General features: G+C 53.4%; 2 protein-coding genes across 2 annotated transcripts; both read left to right on the forward strand.

The window, feature by feature from the left end:
• The first annotated feature begins 1,026 nt into the window (after positions 1-1,026).
• Positions 1,027-4,791, forward strand: LOC126375089 (uncharacterized). Its single transcript, XM_050021932.1, has 5 exons — positions 1,027-1,076; positions 3,183-3,692; positions 4,183-4,368; positions 4,603-4,683; positions 4,729-4,791. The coding sequence occupies exons 1-5, from the start codon at positions 1,038-1,040 to the stop codon at positions 4,789-4,791; spliced, it is 879 nt and encodes a 292-aa protein (XP_049877889.1). The 5' UTR covers positions 1,027-1,037.
• Positions 3,873-16,164, forward strand: LOC126375090 (uncharacterized). The gene is made up of 10 exons (XM_050021933.1): positions 3,873-3,984; positions 4,747-5,007; positions 5,080-5,286; positions 6,580-6,714; positions 10,396-10,530; positions 12,553-12,687; positions 14,122-14,193; positions 14,821-15,162; positions 15,586-15,720; positions 16,123-16,164. Exons 2-10 carry the CDS (start codon positions 4,855-4,857, stop codon positions 16,162-16,164), a joined length of 1,356 nt encoding a protein of 451 aa, XP_049877890.1. The 5' UTR covers positions 3,873-3,984; positions 4,747-4,854.
• The last annotated feature ends 815 nt before the right edge of the window (positions 16,165-16,979 follow it).

Raw genomic sequence — 16,979 nt, forward strand, 5'->3', positions numbered from 1 at the left:
TCAATTCATCTAAGAAAGCAATATTGCTATTTGACATTTATTTGCATTGCACATTTACTTTTATATGCGCAAATGTCAAATTGCAATATTGCTTTTTTACATAAATTGCTTCGATGTGGCCATTTTAAGCCCCCAAGTCCCATTTATGTACTTTCCATGATTGGACCTACATATGTTCAGTCGGGTTCACATTTTTCGCTTGGAGACAAAGCCAGAGACCCTCCGCGAAGGATCCTGAATAAGGTCCGAATTTGCGCCGTCGAACATGTTCCACTCCAGCCTCCACGTATCTTCCACACTGAATTGACTTTTTATGCGCTCGTCATTCCAGATCGGTGACCATGATGGAAGGCGTGCCCTGGGTAGGTTATCCAGCGTGTCCCTTATTGTCGTCATATTGTGAATGTCACCTAGATTGAACCATATCTCACATTGTGAACGAGTGTCCTCTTCACCGGTTCTCAGGTGGCATAGCCCAGCTGCATCGTGTGACGGATTCGGCAGAGAGTTGGTTAGGGGAGCTTCAGCTGGATATATGATCCACGCAGGATATTTTATTTTTGTCTGCCATACGAAATAATAATAACACCCCAGTATGTTATGTGTGTTTCTTTATTGTGTACATGTAACTGTGTCTTTATTTTTAATAAAATATTGTAATTGGTTTATTTAAAAAAGATAAGTTCTGTGTTAAATTGAAAATCTGATTCTTAAAAAAGGCTTATTTTTTTTCTTGAAAACAACAGAAAATTTAAAAAATAATATGTAGTATTTGTTAAATACTATGTCAACATGTAGTAGGTGTTACAATAACATAATCATGCGATAATTATGACCTATTGTCAGTATCGTATAGACAGTTAGAATCACAATTATATTTTTTTAATATTGTTCCGTACAAAAGATTACAAGTTGACAAATATTTATTTAGAGTCATACACCTGAAGGGACATGCGTCAATTTGTCTTTGAATTTTTGGTATAAAAACGCTGTGAATTTAGCCATTGGTATCAGTTCGGTTCCGAACTCTCACCAATATGAGAGTAGCCTGTTTGATCCTGTTCTGCGTTTTGCAGGTAAGATACCTACAATCTGTTTACAACTGTTAACATTTTAAACATGTACATGTACCGACCTCGCCGGCGTGGCCGACCAGGGGGCTTAACCAAGTTGAAAATTATTACGAAAAATGAGTGACTTTGATAAAAATATAATGGGATTGATATGTGAGGCCCTATCAATCTCATGCATTTATGTCAATGCCACTGTCTCATTTCGACTTGTCTCAAACTTGGCTAATCTCCTTGTTATCTTCTTCAGCCCTTATCGCTATTGGGCCAATCGATGCCGAACATGATCCTCTTAAACGACACTCAGAGCCAAGCTTCACACCCAGCTTAGCACCGTCAGGACTAATATATTAAATGTTGTACCGGGTAAAATCCCTTATGCTCCCCATTTGTCTAGCGAAGTAGTGAATGCCATGCGAAGCTTTATCAGTAACAGCCTCCGAGGTCTAGTGGGGAGAGCGTTGGGCTGGGGACGTTGTCAAAAATCACTTGTGAGACTGTCCTTTGTTCGGCAAGGACTCTGCAGGTTTGAATCACCTGATGTAAGATCAGTCCGTAGTACACGTTAAGCCGTTGGTCGCAGCTATTAGTCGTACAAAAACACCCTAACCCACATTGGAGAAGCGTGGTGGAGTACCTATGCTCCGCACCCGCTCCGGGTGATTCAGGGTAGGCCTGTGCTCAGCAATGGGATGTAGGCATACCTATGGGCTATTTGCGTATCTGATATTGTTATGATAAGTATAAAAATAAAGAATCACAACGGAAAATATTTTTTAAATAAAATTTGAATTAAAAATGAAGTCCAAATTGTATTTAATTATCCAGAGAGTTAATTTCGTCAATGAATGATGTCAACTGATGAGTAAACACACACCTAATTTTATTTTAAAATATACGTATCATTTTCTTATCCGCCGAAAAGGAAAAAGACGGGTAATCGACAGGCATAAAATTTACTGAACACGTGTAAATTTTAGGCAGATGTTTAAAATTAAAACCCTTCCAATATTTTATATTGGCCAATAACCTGACAGAATTAAGTTGACAGCACACGTCAAATCGATTGCAAATGTTATTAATTAAAAAGCATAAAAACGTTCCTTTACTCAATCACCGTGGTTTCCATTAGTCAGTTTCGTTTCACAAGAAGTAGCTGAATCAGCAGCACAGCCGGGGGGTTATAATGGCCAGATCGAAGCAATTCATCTAAGAAAACAATATTGCTATTTGACATTTGTTTGCACTGCGCACTTACTTTTATATGCGCAAATGTCAAATTGCAACACTGCTTTCTTAGATGAATTGCTTCGATGTGGACATTTTAACCCCCTGATTGTGATTTATAATAGTCTGTTTGGACCACTAACCAAAGGGCAAACTAAACCAAAGACCAAAACACCAACACCAAAAATCAAGGGTGAGGGTGAGTTTTGAATTATACTTTGTGCATTTTTATAAACAATATTTTCACGGTTTCATTATTTTTTATCAATTCATTCAAAAAAGAAATATTTCAATTTGACATTGGCGTCTATAAAATAATGTGCGCAATGTGGTGTAATGTCAACAAATATGTCAAATACCAATATTGCTTACTTAGATGAATTGCTTCAATGCAGCTTTTTTAATACCACTTGTCTTAAAATGTACGTATACTAAATGTGAAAATTAATTGTGAAATACTTATGAAATAATTTTAAAAATATCAAAATATTTCTTAGTCCAAAAGAATCAAATCATTGAGAGAGGTTTCTACTTCCATAACGTCTATGTCAGAAGACAGAGAAGTTCCATATGTAGATCGTGACGTCATTCTCTTCGTGCGCTAAAAATAGTTCCATAGAAAAAATGTAGGCGAGAGGAACAGAAATAAATTTATTTATATTATTTTTTAAAAAGTACCAATAAAAGGTATGTTTCTTTGTCAATCTTCATATACTAATTTATTTTACAATTAGAATTCTCTTTTGCCGTGAGTAGAAACTTGTTGCAGCGTGAGGTTATGCCTAAAGGAAAAAAAATGTAGAGCTTCAGAACATAAAATTTGTAAAAATCGTGCTAATACTGTAATATAATTAAAATTCATTAATATACTAAATACTATTCCAGTACAATGCTGCCTACGAACAAGCTCCGCAGACTGAGCTAGGAGAAAAAGATTTGGTAGAAGTCGCGGAGACATCGAGCACCGAATATGGCAATGGATTTTCAAAAGAGACCATAAACAAGAAATTCAAGGGACACTCTAAAAATGTTCACAAAGGTGAAAGAATTCGAAAAGTGATTGTCATCGATGAAGATGAAATGGGAAACGCGGTGATAAACGAGACCGATGTGATTACCAATACATTGCCTGATGGAACCACGAACGTTGAAACAATTAATCAGCGACCAATAAGTTTGCCAGGATCAGTTGCAAGCGCGAGTGCGGGAGTAGCGTCAGGGTCAAGTGGGAGTGGTTCAGCTTCAGCTGCTGCCGCCGGTGTCGCTGCTTCACGTGGAAAAAACGGACCAAACAATGGACAATACGGACCAGGATCAGCCGCTGCTGCTGGTGCCGCTGCTTCAAATGGACCAAACGGACTCAACACTGAAATATACGGACCAGGATCTGCTGCTGTCGCCGGTGCCGCTGCGTCAAGTGGACCAAACAACAACAGTGAAAAACTAATTATAATAGAAGGATTGCAATCTGCGACAGCTAATGCAGTTGCGTCTAGCGGGCCATATGGACCAAACAACGGACTATATGGACCAGGATCAGCTGCTGCCGCTGGTGCCGCTGCCTCAAGTGGACCAAACGGACCCAACTACGGACAATACGGCCCAGGATCAGCTGCTGCCGCTGGTGCCGCTGCCTCAAGTGGACCAAACAACGGACAATATGGACCAGGATCAGCTGCTGCTGCTGGTGCCGCTGCTTCAAGTGGACCAAACGGTCCCAACTACGGACCAAACGGACCAGGATCAGCTGCTGCCGCAGGTGCCGCTGCCTCAAGTGGTCCAAACGGACCCAACTACGGACCAAACGGACCAGGATCAGCTGCTGCCGCAGGTGCCGCTGCCTCAAGTGGACCAAACGGACCCAACTACGGACCAAACGGACCAGGGTCAGCTGCTGCCGCTGGTGCCGCTGCCACAAGTGGACCAAACAACATACTATATGGACCAGGATCAGCTGCTGCCGCTGGTGCCGCTGCCTCAAGTGGGCCAAACGGACCCAACTACGGACCATACGGACCAGGATCAGCTGCTGCCGCAGGTGCCGCTGCCTCAAGTGTATCGAACAACAACGGTGAAGAAATTATTATAATAGATGGACTGCAATCCGCCACTGTTAATGCTGTTAAATCAAGCGGGCCATATGGACCGAACAACGGATTAAACGGACCAGGATCAGCTGCTGCCGCTGGCGCTGCTGCCTCAAGTGGACCTAACAACGGACTATATGGACCAGGATCAGCTGCTGCTGCTGGTGCCGCTGCTTCAAGTGGACCAAACGGACCCAACAGTGGACTAAACGGACCAGGATCAGCTGCTGCCGCTGGTGCCGCTGCCTCAAGTGGACCCAACTACGGACCACACGGCCCAGGATCAGCTGCTGCCGCTGGTGCCGCTGCCTCAAGTGGACCAAACAACGGACTATATGGACCAGGATCAGCTGCTGCTGCAGGTGCCGCTGCTTCAAGTGGACCAAACGGACCCAACAGTGGACTAAACGGACCAGGATCAGCTGCTGCCGCTGGTGCCGCTGCCTCAAGTGGACCAAACAACGGACAAAATGGACCAGGATCAGCTGCTGCTGCTGGTGCCGCTGCCTCAAGTGGACCAAACAACGGACTATACGGACCAGGATCAGCTGCTGCTGCTGGTGCCGCTGCCTCAAGTGGACCAAACAACGGACTATACGGACCAGGATCAGCTGCTGCCGCTGGTGCTGCTGCTTCAAGTGGACCAAACGGACCCAACTACGGATCATACGGCCCAGGATCAGCTACTGCCGCAGGTGCCGCTGCCTCAAGTGGACCAAACGGACCTAACAGTGGACTTTACGGACCAGGATCAGCTGCTGCCGCTGGTGCCGCTGCCTCAAGTGGACCTAACAACGGACTATATGGACCAGGATCAGCTGCTGCCGCTGGTGCCGCTGCCTCAAGTGGACCAAACGGACCCAACTACGGACCATACGGCCCAGGATCAGCTGCTGCCGCTGGTGCCGCTGCCTCAAGTGGGCCAAACGGACCCAACTACGGACCATACGGCCCAGGATCAGCTGCTGCCGCTGGTGCCGCTGCCTCAAGTGGGCCAAACGGACCCAACTACGGACCATACGGACCAGGGTCAGCTGCTGCCGCTGGTGCCGCTGCCTCAAGTGGACCAAACAACGGACAAAATGGACCAGGATCAGCTGCTGCCGCAGGTGCCGCTGCCTCAAGTGGACCAAACGGACCCAACTACGGACCAAACGGACCAGGGTCAGCTGCTGCCGCTGGTGCCGCTGCCTCAAGTGGACCAAACAACGGACTATATGGGCCAGGATCAGCTGCTGCCGCTGGTGCCGCTGCCTCAAGTGGGCCAAACGGACCCAACTACGGACCATACGGACCAGGGTCAGCTGCTGCCGCAGGTGCCGCTGCCTCAAGTGAATCGAACAACAACGGTGAAGAAATTATTATAATAGATGGACTGCAATCCGCCACTGTTAATGCTGTTGCATCAAGCGGGCCATATGGACCGAACAACGGATTAAACGGACCAGGATCAGCTGCTGCCGCTGGCGCTGCTGCCTCAAGTGGACCTAACAACGGACTATATGGACCAGGATCAGCTGCTGCCGCTGGTGCCGCTGCCTCAAGTGGACCAAACGGACCCAACTATGGACCATACGGCCCAGGATCAGCTGCTGCCGCTGGTGCCGCTGCCTCAAGTGGACCAAACAACGGACAAAATGGACCAGGATCAGCTGCTGCTGCTGGTGCCGCTGCTTCAAGTGGACCAAACGGACCCAACAGTGGACTAAACGGACCAGGATCAGCTGCTGCCGCTGGTGCCGCTGCCTCAAGTGGACCCAACTACGGACCATACGGCCCAGGATCAGCTGCTGCCGCTGGTGCCGCTGCCTCAAGTGGACCAAACAACGGACAAAATGGACCAGGATCAGCTGCTGCTGCAGGTGCCGCTGCTTCAAGTGGACCAAACGGACCCAACAGTGGACTAAACGGACCAGGATCAGCTGCTGCCGCTGGTGCCGCTGCCTCAAGTGGACTAAACAACGGACAAAATGGACCAGGATCAGCTGCTGCTGCTGGTGCCGCTGCCTCAAGTGGACCAAACAACGGACTATACGGACCAGGATCAGCTGCTGCTGCTGGTGCCGCTGCCTCAAGTGGACCAAACAACGGACTATACGGACCAGGATCAGCTGCTGCCGCTGGTGCTGCTGCTTCAAGTGGACCAAACGGACCCAACTACGGATCATACGGCCCAGGATCAGCTGCTGCCGCAGGTGCCGCTGCCTCAAGTGGACCAAACGGAGCTAACAGTGGACTTTACGGACCAGGATCAGCTGCTGCCGCTGGTGCCGCTGCCTCAAGTGGACCTAACAACGGACTATATGGACCAGGATCAGCTGCTGCCGCTGGTGCCGCTGCCTCAAGTGGACCAAACGGACCCAACTACGGACCATACGGCCCAGGATCAGCTGCTGCTGCTGGTGCCGCTGCCTCAAGTGGACCAAACAACGGACTTTACGGACCAGGATCAGCTGCTGCCGCTGGTACCGCTGCCTCAAGTGGACCTAACAACGGACTATATGGACCAGGATCAGCTGCTGCCGCTGGTGCCGCTGCCTCAAGTGGACCAAACGGACCCAACTACGGACCATACGGACCAGGGTCAGCTGCTGCCGCTGGTGCCGCTGCCTCAAGTGGACCTAACAACGGACTATATGGACCAGGATCAGCTGCTGCCGCTGGTGCCGCTGCCTCAAGTGGACCAAACGGACCCAACTACGGACCAAACGGACCAGGGTCAGCTGCTGCCGCTGGTGCCGCTGCCTCAAGTGGACCAAACAACGGACTATATGGGCCAGGATCAGCTGCTGCCGCTGGTGCCGCTGCCTCAAGTGGGCCAAACGGACCCAACTACGGACCATACGGACCAGGGTCAGCTGCTGCCGCTGGTGCCGCTGCCTCAAGTGAATCGAACAACAACGGTGAAGAAATTATTATAATAAATGGACTGCAATCCGCCACTGTTAATGCTGTTGCATCAAGCGGGCCATATGGACCGAAAAACGGATTAAACGGACCAGGATCAGCTGCTGCCGCTGGCGCTGCTGCCTCAAGTGGACCTAACAACGGACTATATGGACCAGGATCAGCTGCTGCCGCTGGTGCCGCTGCCTCAAGTGGACCAAACGGACCCAACTATGGACCATACGGCCCAGGATCAGCTGCTGCCGCTGGTGCCGCTGCCTCAAGTGGACCAAACAACGGACTTTATGGACCAGGATCAGCTGCTGCTGCTGGTGCCGCTGCTTCAAGTGGACCAAACGGACCCAACAGTGGACTAAACGGACCAGGATCAGCTGCTGCCGCTGGTGCCGCTGCCTCAAGTGGACCCAACTACGGACCATACGGCCCAGGATCAGCTGCTGCCGCTGGTGCCGCTGCCTCAAGTGGACCAAACAACGGACTATATGGACCAGGATCAGCTGCTGCTGCAGGTGCCGCTGCTTCAAGTGGACCAAACGGACCCAACAGTGGACTAAACGGACCAGGATCAGCTGCTGCCGCTGGTGCCGCTGCCTCAAGTGGACCAAACAACGGACAAAATGGACCAGGATCAGCTGCTGCTGCTGGTGCCACTGCCTCAAGTGGACCAAACAACGGACTATACGGACCAGGATCAGCTGCTGCTGCTGGTGCCGCTGCCTCAAGTGGACCAAACAACGGACTATACGGACCAGGATCAGCTGCTGCCGCTGGTGCCGCTGCCTCAAGTGGGCCAAACGGACGCAACTACGGACCATACGGCCCAGGATCAGCTGCTGCCGCTGGTGCCGCTGCCTCAAGTGGGCCAAACGGACCCAACTACGGACCATACGGACCAGGGTCAGCTGCTGCCGCTGGTGCCGCTGCTTCAAGTGGACCAAACAACGGACAAAATGGACCAGGATCAGCTGCTGCCGCAGGTGCCGCTGCCTCAAGTGGACCAAACGGACCCAACTACGGACCAAACGGACCAGGGTCAGCTGCTGCCGCTGGTGCCGCTGCCTCAAGTGGACCAAACAACGGACTATATGGGCCAGGATCAGCTGCTGCCGCTGGTGCCGCTGCCTCAAGTGGGCCAAACGGACCCAACTTCGGACCATACGGACCAGGGTCAGCTGCTGCCGCAGGTGCCGCTGCCTCAAGTGAATCGAACAACAACGGTGAAGAAATTATTATAATAGATGGACTGCAATCCGCCACTGTTAATGCTGTTGCATCAAGCGGGCCATATGGACCGAACAACGGATTAAACGGACCAGGATCAGCTGCTGCCGCTGGCGCTGCTGCCTCAAGTGGACCTAACAACGGACTATATGGACCAGGATCAGCTGCTGCCGCTGGTGCTGCTGCTTCAAGTGGACCAAACGGACCCAACTACGGATCATACGGCCCAGGATCAGCTGCTGCCGCAGGTGCCGCTGCCTCAAGTGGACCAAACGGACCTAATAGTGGACTTTACGGACCAGGATCAGCTGCTGCCGCTGGTGCCGCTGCCTCAAGTGGACCTAACAACGGACTATTTGGACCAGGATCAGCTGCTGCCGCTGGTGCCGCTGCCTCAAGTGGACCAAACGGACCCAATTACGGACCATACGGCCCAGGATCAGCTGCTGCCGCTGGTGCCGCTGCCTCAAGTGGACCAAACAACGGACAAAATGGACCAGGATCAGCTGCTGCTGCTGGTGCCGCTGCCTCAAGTGGACCAAACAACGGACTATACGGACCAGGATCAGCTGCTGCTGCTGGTGCCGCTGCCTCAAGTGGACCAAACAACGGACTATACGGACCAGGATCAGCTGCTGCCGCTGGTGCTGCTGCTTCAAGTGGACCAAACGGACCCAACTACGGATCATACGGCCCAGGATCAGCTGCTGCCGCAGGTGCCGCTGCCTCAAGTGGACCAAACGGACCTAACAGTGGACTTTACGGACCAGGATCAGCTGCTGCCGCTGGTGCCGCTGCCTCAAGTGGACCTAACAACGGACAAAATGGACCAGGATCAGCTGCTGCCGCAGGTGCCGCTGCCTCAAGTGGACCAAACGGACCCAACTACGGACCAAACGGACCAGGGTCAGCTGCTGCCGCTGGTGCCGCTGCCTCAAGTGGACCAAACAACGGACTATATGGGCCAGGATCAGCTGCTGCCGCTGGTGCCGCTGCCTCAAGTGGGCCAAACGGACCCAACTTCGGACCATACGGACCAGGGTCAGCTGCTGCCGCAGGTGCCGCTGCCTCAAGTGAATCGAACAACAACGGTGAAGAAATTATTATAATAGATGGACTGCAATCCGCCACTGTTAATGCTGTTGCATCAAGCGGGCCATATGGACCGAACAACGGATTAAACGGACCAGAATCAGCTGCTGCCGCTGGCGCTGCTGCCTCAAGTGGACCTAACAACGGACTATATGGACCAGGATCAGCTGCTGCCGCTGGTGCTGCTGCTTCAAGTGGACCAAACGGACCCAACTACGGATCATACGGCCCAGGATCAGCTGCTGCCGCAGGTGCCGCTGCCTCAAGTGGACCAAACGGACCTAATAGTGGACTTTACGGACCAGGATCAGCTGCTGCCGCTGGTGCCGCTGCCTCAAGTGGACCAAACGGACCCAATTACGGACCATACGGCCCAGGATCAGCTGCTGCCGCTGGTGCCGCTGCCTCAAGTGGACCAAACAACGGACTATATGGACCAGGATCAGCTGCTGCTGCTGGTGCCGCTGCTTCAAGTGGACCAAACGGACCCAACTACGGATCATACGGCCCAGGATCAGCTGCTGCCGCTGGTGCCGCTGCCTCAAGTGGACCAAACAACGGACAAAATGGACCAGGATCAGCTGCTGCTGCTGGTGCCGCTGCCTCAAGTGGACCAAACAACGGACTATACGGACCAGGATCAGCTGCTGCTGCTGGTGCCGCTGCCTCAAGTGGACCAAACAACGGACTATACGGACCAGGATCAGCTGCTGCCGCTGGTGCTGCTGCTTCAAGTGGACCAAACGGACCCAACTACGGATCATACGGCCCAGGATCAGCTGCTGCCGCAGGTGCCGCTGCCTCAAGTGGACCAAACGGACCTAACAGTGGACTTTACGGACCAGGATCAGCTGCTGCCGCTGGTGCCGCTGCCTCAAGTGGACCTAACAACGGACTATATGGACCAGGATCAGCTGCTGCCGCTGGTGCCGCTGCCTCAAGTGGACCAAACAACGGACTATATGGACCAGGATCAGCTGCTGCTGCTGGTGCCGCTGCTTCAAGTGGACCAAACGGACCCAACAGTGGACTAAACGGACCAGGATCAGCTGCTGCCGCTGGTGCCGCTGCCTCAAGTGGACCAAACAACGGACAAAATGGACCAGGATCAGCTGCTGCTGCTGGTGCCGCTGCCTCAAGTGGACCTAACAACGGACTATACGGACCAGGATCAGCTGCTGCTGCTGGTGCCGCTGCCTCAAGTGGACCAAACAACGGACTATACGGACCAGGATCAGCTGCTGCCGCTGGAGCTGCTGCTTCAAGTGGACCATACGGACCCAACTACGGATCATACGGCCCAGGATCAGCTGCTGCCGCAGGTGCCGCTGCCTCAAGTGGACCAAACGGACCTAATAGTGGACTTTACGGACCAGGATCAGCTGCTGCCGCTGGTGCCGCTGCCTCAAGTGGACCAAACAACGGACTTTATGGACCAGGATCAGCTGCTGCTGCTGGTGCCGCTGCTTCAAGTGGACCAAACGGACCCAACAGTGGACTAAACGGACCAGGATCAGCTGCTGCCGCTGGTGCCGCTGCCTCAAGTGGACTCAACTACGGACCATACGGCCCAGGATCAGCTGCTGCCGCTGGTGCCGCTGCCTCAAGTGGACCAAACAACGGACAAAATGGACCAGGATCAGCTGCTGCTGCTGGTGCCGCTGCCTCAAGTGGACCTAACAACGGACTATACGGACCAGGATCAGCTGCTGCCGCTGGTGCCGCTGCCTCAAGTGGACCTAACAACGGACTATATGGACCAGGATCAGCTGCTGCCGCTGGTGCCGCTGCCTCAAGTGGACCAAACGGACCCAACTACGGACCATACGGCCCAGGATCAGCTGCTGCCGCTGGTGCCGCTGCCTCAAGTGGACCAAACAACGGATTATATGCACCAGGATCAGCTGCTGCTGCTGGTGCCGCTGCTTCAAGTGGACCAAACGGACCCAACAGTGGACTAAACGGACCAGGATCAGCTGCTGCCGCTGGTGCTGCTGCCTCAAGTGGACCAAACAACGGACAAAATGGACCAGGATCAGCTGCTGCCGCAGGTGCCGCTGCCTCAAGTGGACCAAACGGACCCAACTACGGACCAAACGGACCCGGGTCAGCTGCTGCCGCTGGTGCTGCTGCCTCAAGTGGACCAAACAACGGACTATATGGACCAGGATCAGTTGCTGCCGCTGGTGCCGCTGCCTCAAGTGGGCCAAACGGACCCAACTACGGACCATACGGACCAGGGTCAGCTGCTGCCGCAGGTGCCGCTGCCTCAAGTGAATCGAACAACAACGGTGAAGAAATTATTATAATAGATGGACTGCGATCCGCCACCGTTAATGCTGTCGCATCTAGCGGGCCATATGGACCGAACAACGGACTAACCGGACCAGGATCAGTTGCTGCCGCTGGCGCTGCTGCCTCAAGTGGACCAAACAATGGACTAAACGGACCAGGATCAGCTGCTGCCGCTGGTGCCGCTGCCTCAAGTGGACCAAACGGACCCAACTACGGACCATACGGCCCAGGATCAGCTGCTGCCGCTGGTGCCACTGCCTCAAGTGGACCAAACAACGGACTATATGGACCAGGATCAGCTGCTGCTGCTGGTGCCGCTGCTTCAAGTGGACCAAACGGACCCAACTACGGACCATACGGTCAAGGGTCAGCTGCTGCCGCTGGTGCCGCTGCCTCAAGTGGACCTAACAACGGACTATATGGACCAGGATCAGCTGCTGCCGCAGGTGCCGCTACCTCAAGTGGACCAAACGGACCTAACAGTGGACTTTACGGACCAGGATCAGCTGCTACCGCTGGTGCCGCTGCCTCAAGTGGACCTAACAAAGGACTATACGGACCAGGATCAGGTGCTGCCGCTGGTGCTGCTGCTTCAAGTGGACCTAACGGACCCAACTACGGATCATACGGCCCAGGATCAGCTGCTGCCGCAGGTGCCGCTGCCTCAAGTGGACCAAACGGACCTAACAGTGGACTTTACGGACCAGGATCAGCTGCTGCCGCTGGTGCCGCTGCCTCAAGTGGACCTAACAACGGACTATACGGACCAGGATCAGCTGCTGCCGCTGGTGCTGCTGCTTCAAGTGGACCAAACGGACCCAACTACGGATCATACGGCCCAGGATCAGCTGCTGCCGCAGGTGCCGCTGCCTCAAGTGGATCGAACAACAACGGTGAAGAAATTATTATAATAGATGGACTGCAATCCGCCACCGTTAATGCTGTTGCATCAAGCGGGCCATATGGACCGAACAACGGATTAAACGGACCAGGATCAGCTGCTGCCGCTGGTGCCGCTGCCTCAAGTGGACCAAACAACGGACTATATGGACCAGGATCAGCTGCTGCCGCTGGTGCCGCTGCCTCAAGTGGACCTAACAACGGACTATATGGACCAGGATCAGCTGCTGCCGCTGGTGCCGCTGCCTCAAGTGGACCAAACGGACCTAACAGTGGACTTTACGGACCAGGATCAGCTGCTGCCGCTGGTGCCGCTGCCTCAAGTGGACCTAACAAAGGACTATATGGACCAGGATCAGCTGCTGCCGCTGGTGCTGCTGCTTCAAGTGGACCTAACGGACCCAACTACGGATCATACGGCCCAGGATCAGCTGCTGCCGCAGGTGCCGCTGCCTCAAGTGGACCAAACGGACCTAACAGTGGACTTTACGGACCAGGATCAGCTGCTGCCGCTGGTGCCGCTGCCTCAAGTGGACCTAACAACGGACTATACGGACAAGGATCAGCTGCTGCCGCTGGTGCTGCTGCTTCAAGTGGACCAAACGGACCCAACTACGGATCATACGGCCCAGGATCAGCTGCTGCCGCAGGTGCCGCTGCCTCAAGTGGATCGAACAACAACGGTGAAGAAATTATTATAATAGATGGACTGCAATCCGCCACCGTTAATGCTGTTGCATCAAGCGGGCCATATGGACCGAACAACGGATTAAACGGACCAGGATCAGCTGCTGCCGCTGGCGCTGCTGCCTCAAGTGGACCTAACAACGGACTATATGGACCAGGTTCAGCTGCTGCCGCTGGTGCCGCTGCCTCAAGTGGACCAAACGGACCTAACTACGGACCATACGGCCCAGGATCAGCTGCTGCCGCTGGTGCCGCTGCCTCAAGTGGACCAAACAACGGACTATATGGACCAGGATCAGCTGCTGCCGCTGGTGCCGCTGCCTCAAGTGGACCAAACAACGGACTATATGGACCAGGATCAGCTGCTGCCGCTGGTGCCGCTGCCTCAAGTGGACCAAACGGACCCAATTACGGACCATACGGCCCAGGATCAGCTGCTGCCGCTGGTGCCGCTGCCTCAAGTGGACCTAACAACGGACTATATGGACCAGGATCAGCTGCTGCCGCTGGTGCCGCTGCCTCAAGTGGACCCAACTACGGACCATACGGCCCAGGATCAGCTGCTGCCGCAGGTGCCGGTGCCTCAAGTGGACCAAACAACGGACAAAATGGACCAGGATCAGCTGCTGCCGCAGGTGCCGCTGCCTCAAGTGGTCCAAACGGACCCAACTACGGACCAAACGGACCAGGATCAGCTGCTGCCGCAGGTGCCGCTGCCTCAAGTGGACCAAACGGACCTAACTACGGACCAAACGGACCAGGGTCAGCTGCTGCCGCTGGTGCCGCTGCCTCAAGTGGACCAAACAACATACTATATGGACCAGGATCAGCTGCTGCCGCTGGTGCCGCTGCCGCAAGTGGGCCAAACGGACCCAACAACGGACCATACGGACCAGGATCAGCTGCTGCCGCAGGTGCCGCTGCCTCAAGTGGATCGAACAACAACGGTGAAGAAATTATTATAATAGATGGACTGCAATCCGCCACCGTTAATGCTGTTGCATCAAGCGGGCCATATGGACCGAACAACGGATTAAACGGACCAGGATCAGCTGCTGCCGCTGGCGCTGCTGCCTCAAGTGGACCTAACAACGGACTATATGGACCAGGTTCAGCTGCTGCCGCTGGTGCCGCTGCCTCAAGTGGACCAAACGGACCCAACTACGGACCATACGGCCCAGGATCAGCTGCTGCCGCTGGTGCCACTGCCTCAAGTGGACCAAACAACGGACTATATGGACCAGGATCAGCTGCTGCTGCTGGTGCCGCTGCTTCAAGTGGACCAAACGGACCCAACTACGGATCATACGGCCCAGGATCAGCTGCTGCCGCAGGTGCCGCTGCCTCAAGTGGACCAAACGGACTTAACAGTGGACTTTACGGACCAGGATCAGCTGCTGCCGCTGGTGCCGCTGCCTCAAGTGGACCTAACAACGGACTATATGGACCAGGATCAGCTGCTGCCGCTGGTGCCGCTGCCTCAAGTGGACCAAACGGACCCAACTACGGACAATACGGCCCAGGATCAGCTGCTGCCGCTGGTGCCGCTGCCTCAAGTGGACCAAACAACGGACTATATGGACCAGGATCAGCTGCTGCTGCTGGTGCCGCTGCTTCAAGTGGATCAAACGGACCCAACAGTGGACTTGACGGACCAGGATCAGCTGCTGCCGCTGGTGCTGCTGCTTCAAGTGGACCAAACGGACCCAACTACGGATCATACGGCCCAGGATCAGCTGCTGCCGCAGGTGCCGCTGCCTCAAGTGGACCAAACGGACCTAACAGTGGACTTTACGGACCAGGATCAGCTGCTGCCGCTGGTGCCGCTGCCTCAAGTGGACCAAACGACCTCAACTACGGACCATACGGCCCAGGATCAGCTGCTGCCGCAGGTGCCGCTGCCTCAAGTGGACCAAACGGACCCAGCAGTGGACTTTACGGACCAGGATCAGCTGCTGCCGCTGGTGCTGCTGTTTCAAGTGGACCAAACGGACCCAACTACGGACCATACGGTCCAGAGTCAGCTGCTGCCGCTGGTGCCGCTGCCTCAAGTGGACCTAACAACGGACTATATGGACCAGGATCAGCTGCTGCCGCAGGTGCCGCTGCCTCAAGTGGACCTAACAACGGACTATATGGACCAGGATCAGCTGCTGCCGCTGGTGCCGCTGCCTCAAGTGGACCAAACGGACCCAACTACGGACCATACGGCCCAGGATCAGCTGCTGCCGCAGGTGCCGCTGCCTCAAGTGGACCAAACAACGGACAAAATGGACCAGGATCAGCTGCTGCCGCTGGTGCCGCTGCCTCAAGTGGGCCAAACGGACCCAACTACGGACCATACGGACCAGGGTCAGCTGCTGCCGCAGGTGCCGCTGCCTCAAGTGGATCGAACAACAACGGTGAAGAAATTATAATAATAGATGGACTGCGATCCGCCACTGTTAATGCTGTTGCATCAAGCGGGCCATATGGACCGAACAACCGACTAAACGGACCAGGATCAGCTGCTGCCGCTGGTGCCGGTGCTTCAAGTGGACCAAACGGACCCAACAGTGGACTAAACGGACCAGGATCAGCTGCTGCCGCTGGTGCCGCTGCTTCAAGTGGACCAAACGGACTCAACTACGGACCAGGGTCAGCTGCTGCCGCTGGTGCCGCTGCCTCAAGTGGACTAAACGGACCCAACTACGGACCATACGGTCCAGGGTCAGCTGCTGCCGCTGGTGCCGCTGCCTCAAGTGGACCAAACAACGGACTATATGGACCAGGATCAGCTGCTGCCGCTGCTACAGCAGGCTCCTCTTCATATGGTCCATATGGATGGACAGGAGTCCGCAAGGCATGCGTTCTTAGCCGCAGACAATTCTTTGTCAAAATCGGCACTCGCCGGAACCGGTGCACTACTTGCAATTAATATTTTGTTCCTTCTTTTTCCTTTGCTTGTTTTTTTGTGGATACATCTTTATATTTTACGTTTGAATAAAGTTTGGCATACCTATTGCTTGTTTTTTATTTTATTTCTGTTCCTGTTATTTGGTTCTAGCATAATACAGGGTGTTATTGACATCGTAACGAAAAAAAAGGAACGTCTATTTGATTGTACTAAAAACGATGGTGGGTGTTTTTCTTGTGGCAAATGCTTATTTAAGATTTTGAGTTTTTACTGCGCCGCAATGTAAATCGAACAACGCGAAACAGTCGCTAGTCCTATCTATCTACGCGCGACTACATTACACGTGCGTGATACGATGTTGACACCTAGGTTCTCGTTCTTTTCTTTAGATGCTTAGTGGTTCAACATTTAAACATTTTTGGGATTGTTGAAGTACTTACCTACCAATTATTAAAATGGACCTAACTAATTAAAAACACAACTCTTACCTTACTTGATAATCCTTCGGATGAAGTACCTACGTACCCTAGAACTTGTCACGTCATGTAGGTATGCAACATCGCGTCTCCTCCGCGGTAGGTAGGTATCACACGCATT

This window comes from Pectinophora gossypiella, chromosome 18 (assembly GCF_024362695.1).
Source record: "Pectinophora gossypiella chromosome 18, ilPecGoss1.1, whole genome shotgun sequence".
Classification (NCBI taxonomy): domain Eukaryota; kingdom Metazoa; phylum Arthropoda; class Insecta; order Lepidoptera; family Gelechiidae; genus Pectinophora; species Pectinophora gossypiella.

Bases quoted from the DNA above. Each gene is read 5' to 3' on its own strand.
- LOC126375089 (XM_050021932.1), top strand. From the start codon at position 1,038: ATGAGAGTAGCCTGTTTGATCCTGTTCTGCGTTTTGCAG. The intron at 4,369-4,602 runs GTGAAGAAATTA...TAAACGGACCAG, and splicing joins AAGTGTATCGAACAACAACG to GATCAGCTGCTGCCGCTGGT. The intron at 4,684-4,728 runs GTGCCGCTGCCT...TATATGGACCAG, and splicing joins AGGATCAGCTGCTGCCGCTG to GATCAGCTGCTGCTGCAGGT.
- LOC126375090 (XM_050021933.1), top strand. From the start codon at position 4,855: ATGGACCAGGATCAGCTGCTGCTGCTGGTGCCGCTGCCTCAAGTGGAC. The intron at 5,008-5,079 runs GTGCTGCTGCTT...CTACTGCCGCAG, and splicing joins AGGATCAGCTGCTGCCGCTG to GTGCCGCTGCCTCAAGTGGA. The intron at 12,688-14,121 runs GTGCTGCTGCTT...CTGCTGCCGCAG, and splicing joins AGGATCAGCTGCTGCCGCTG to GTGCCGCTGCCTCAAGTGGT.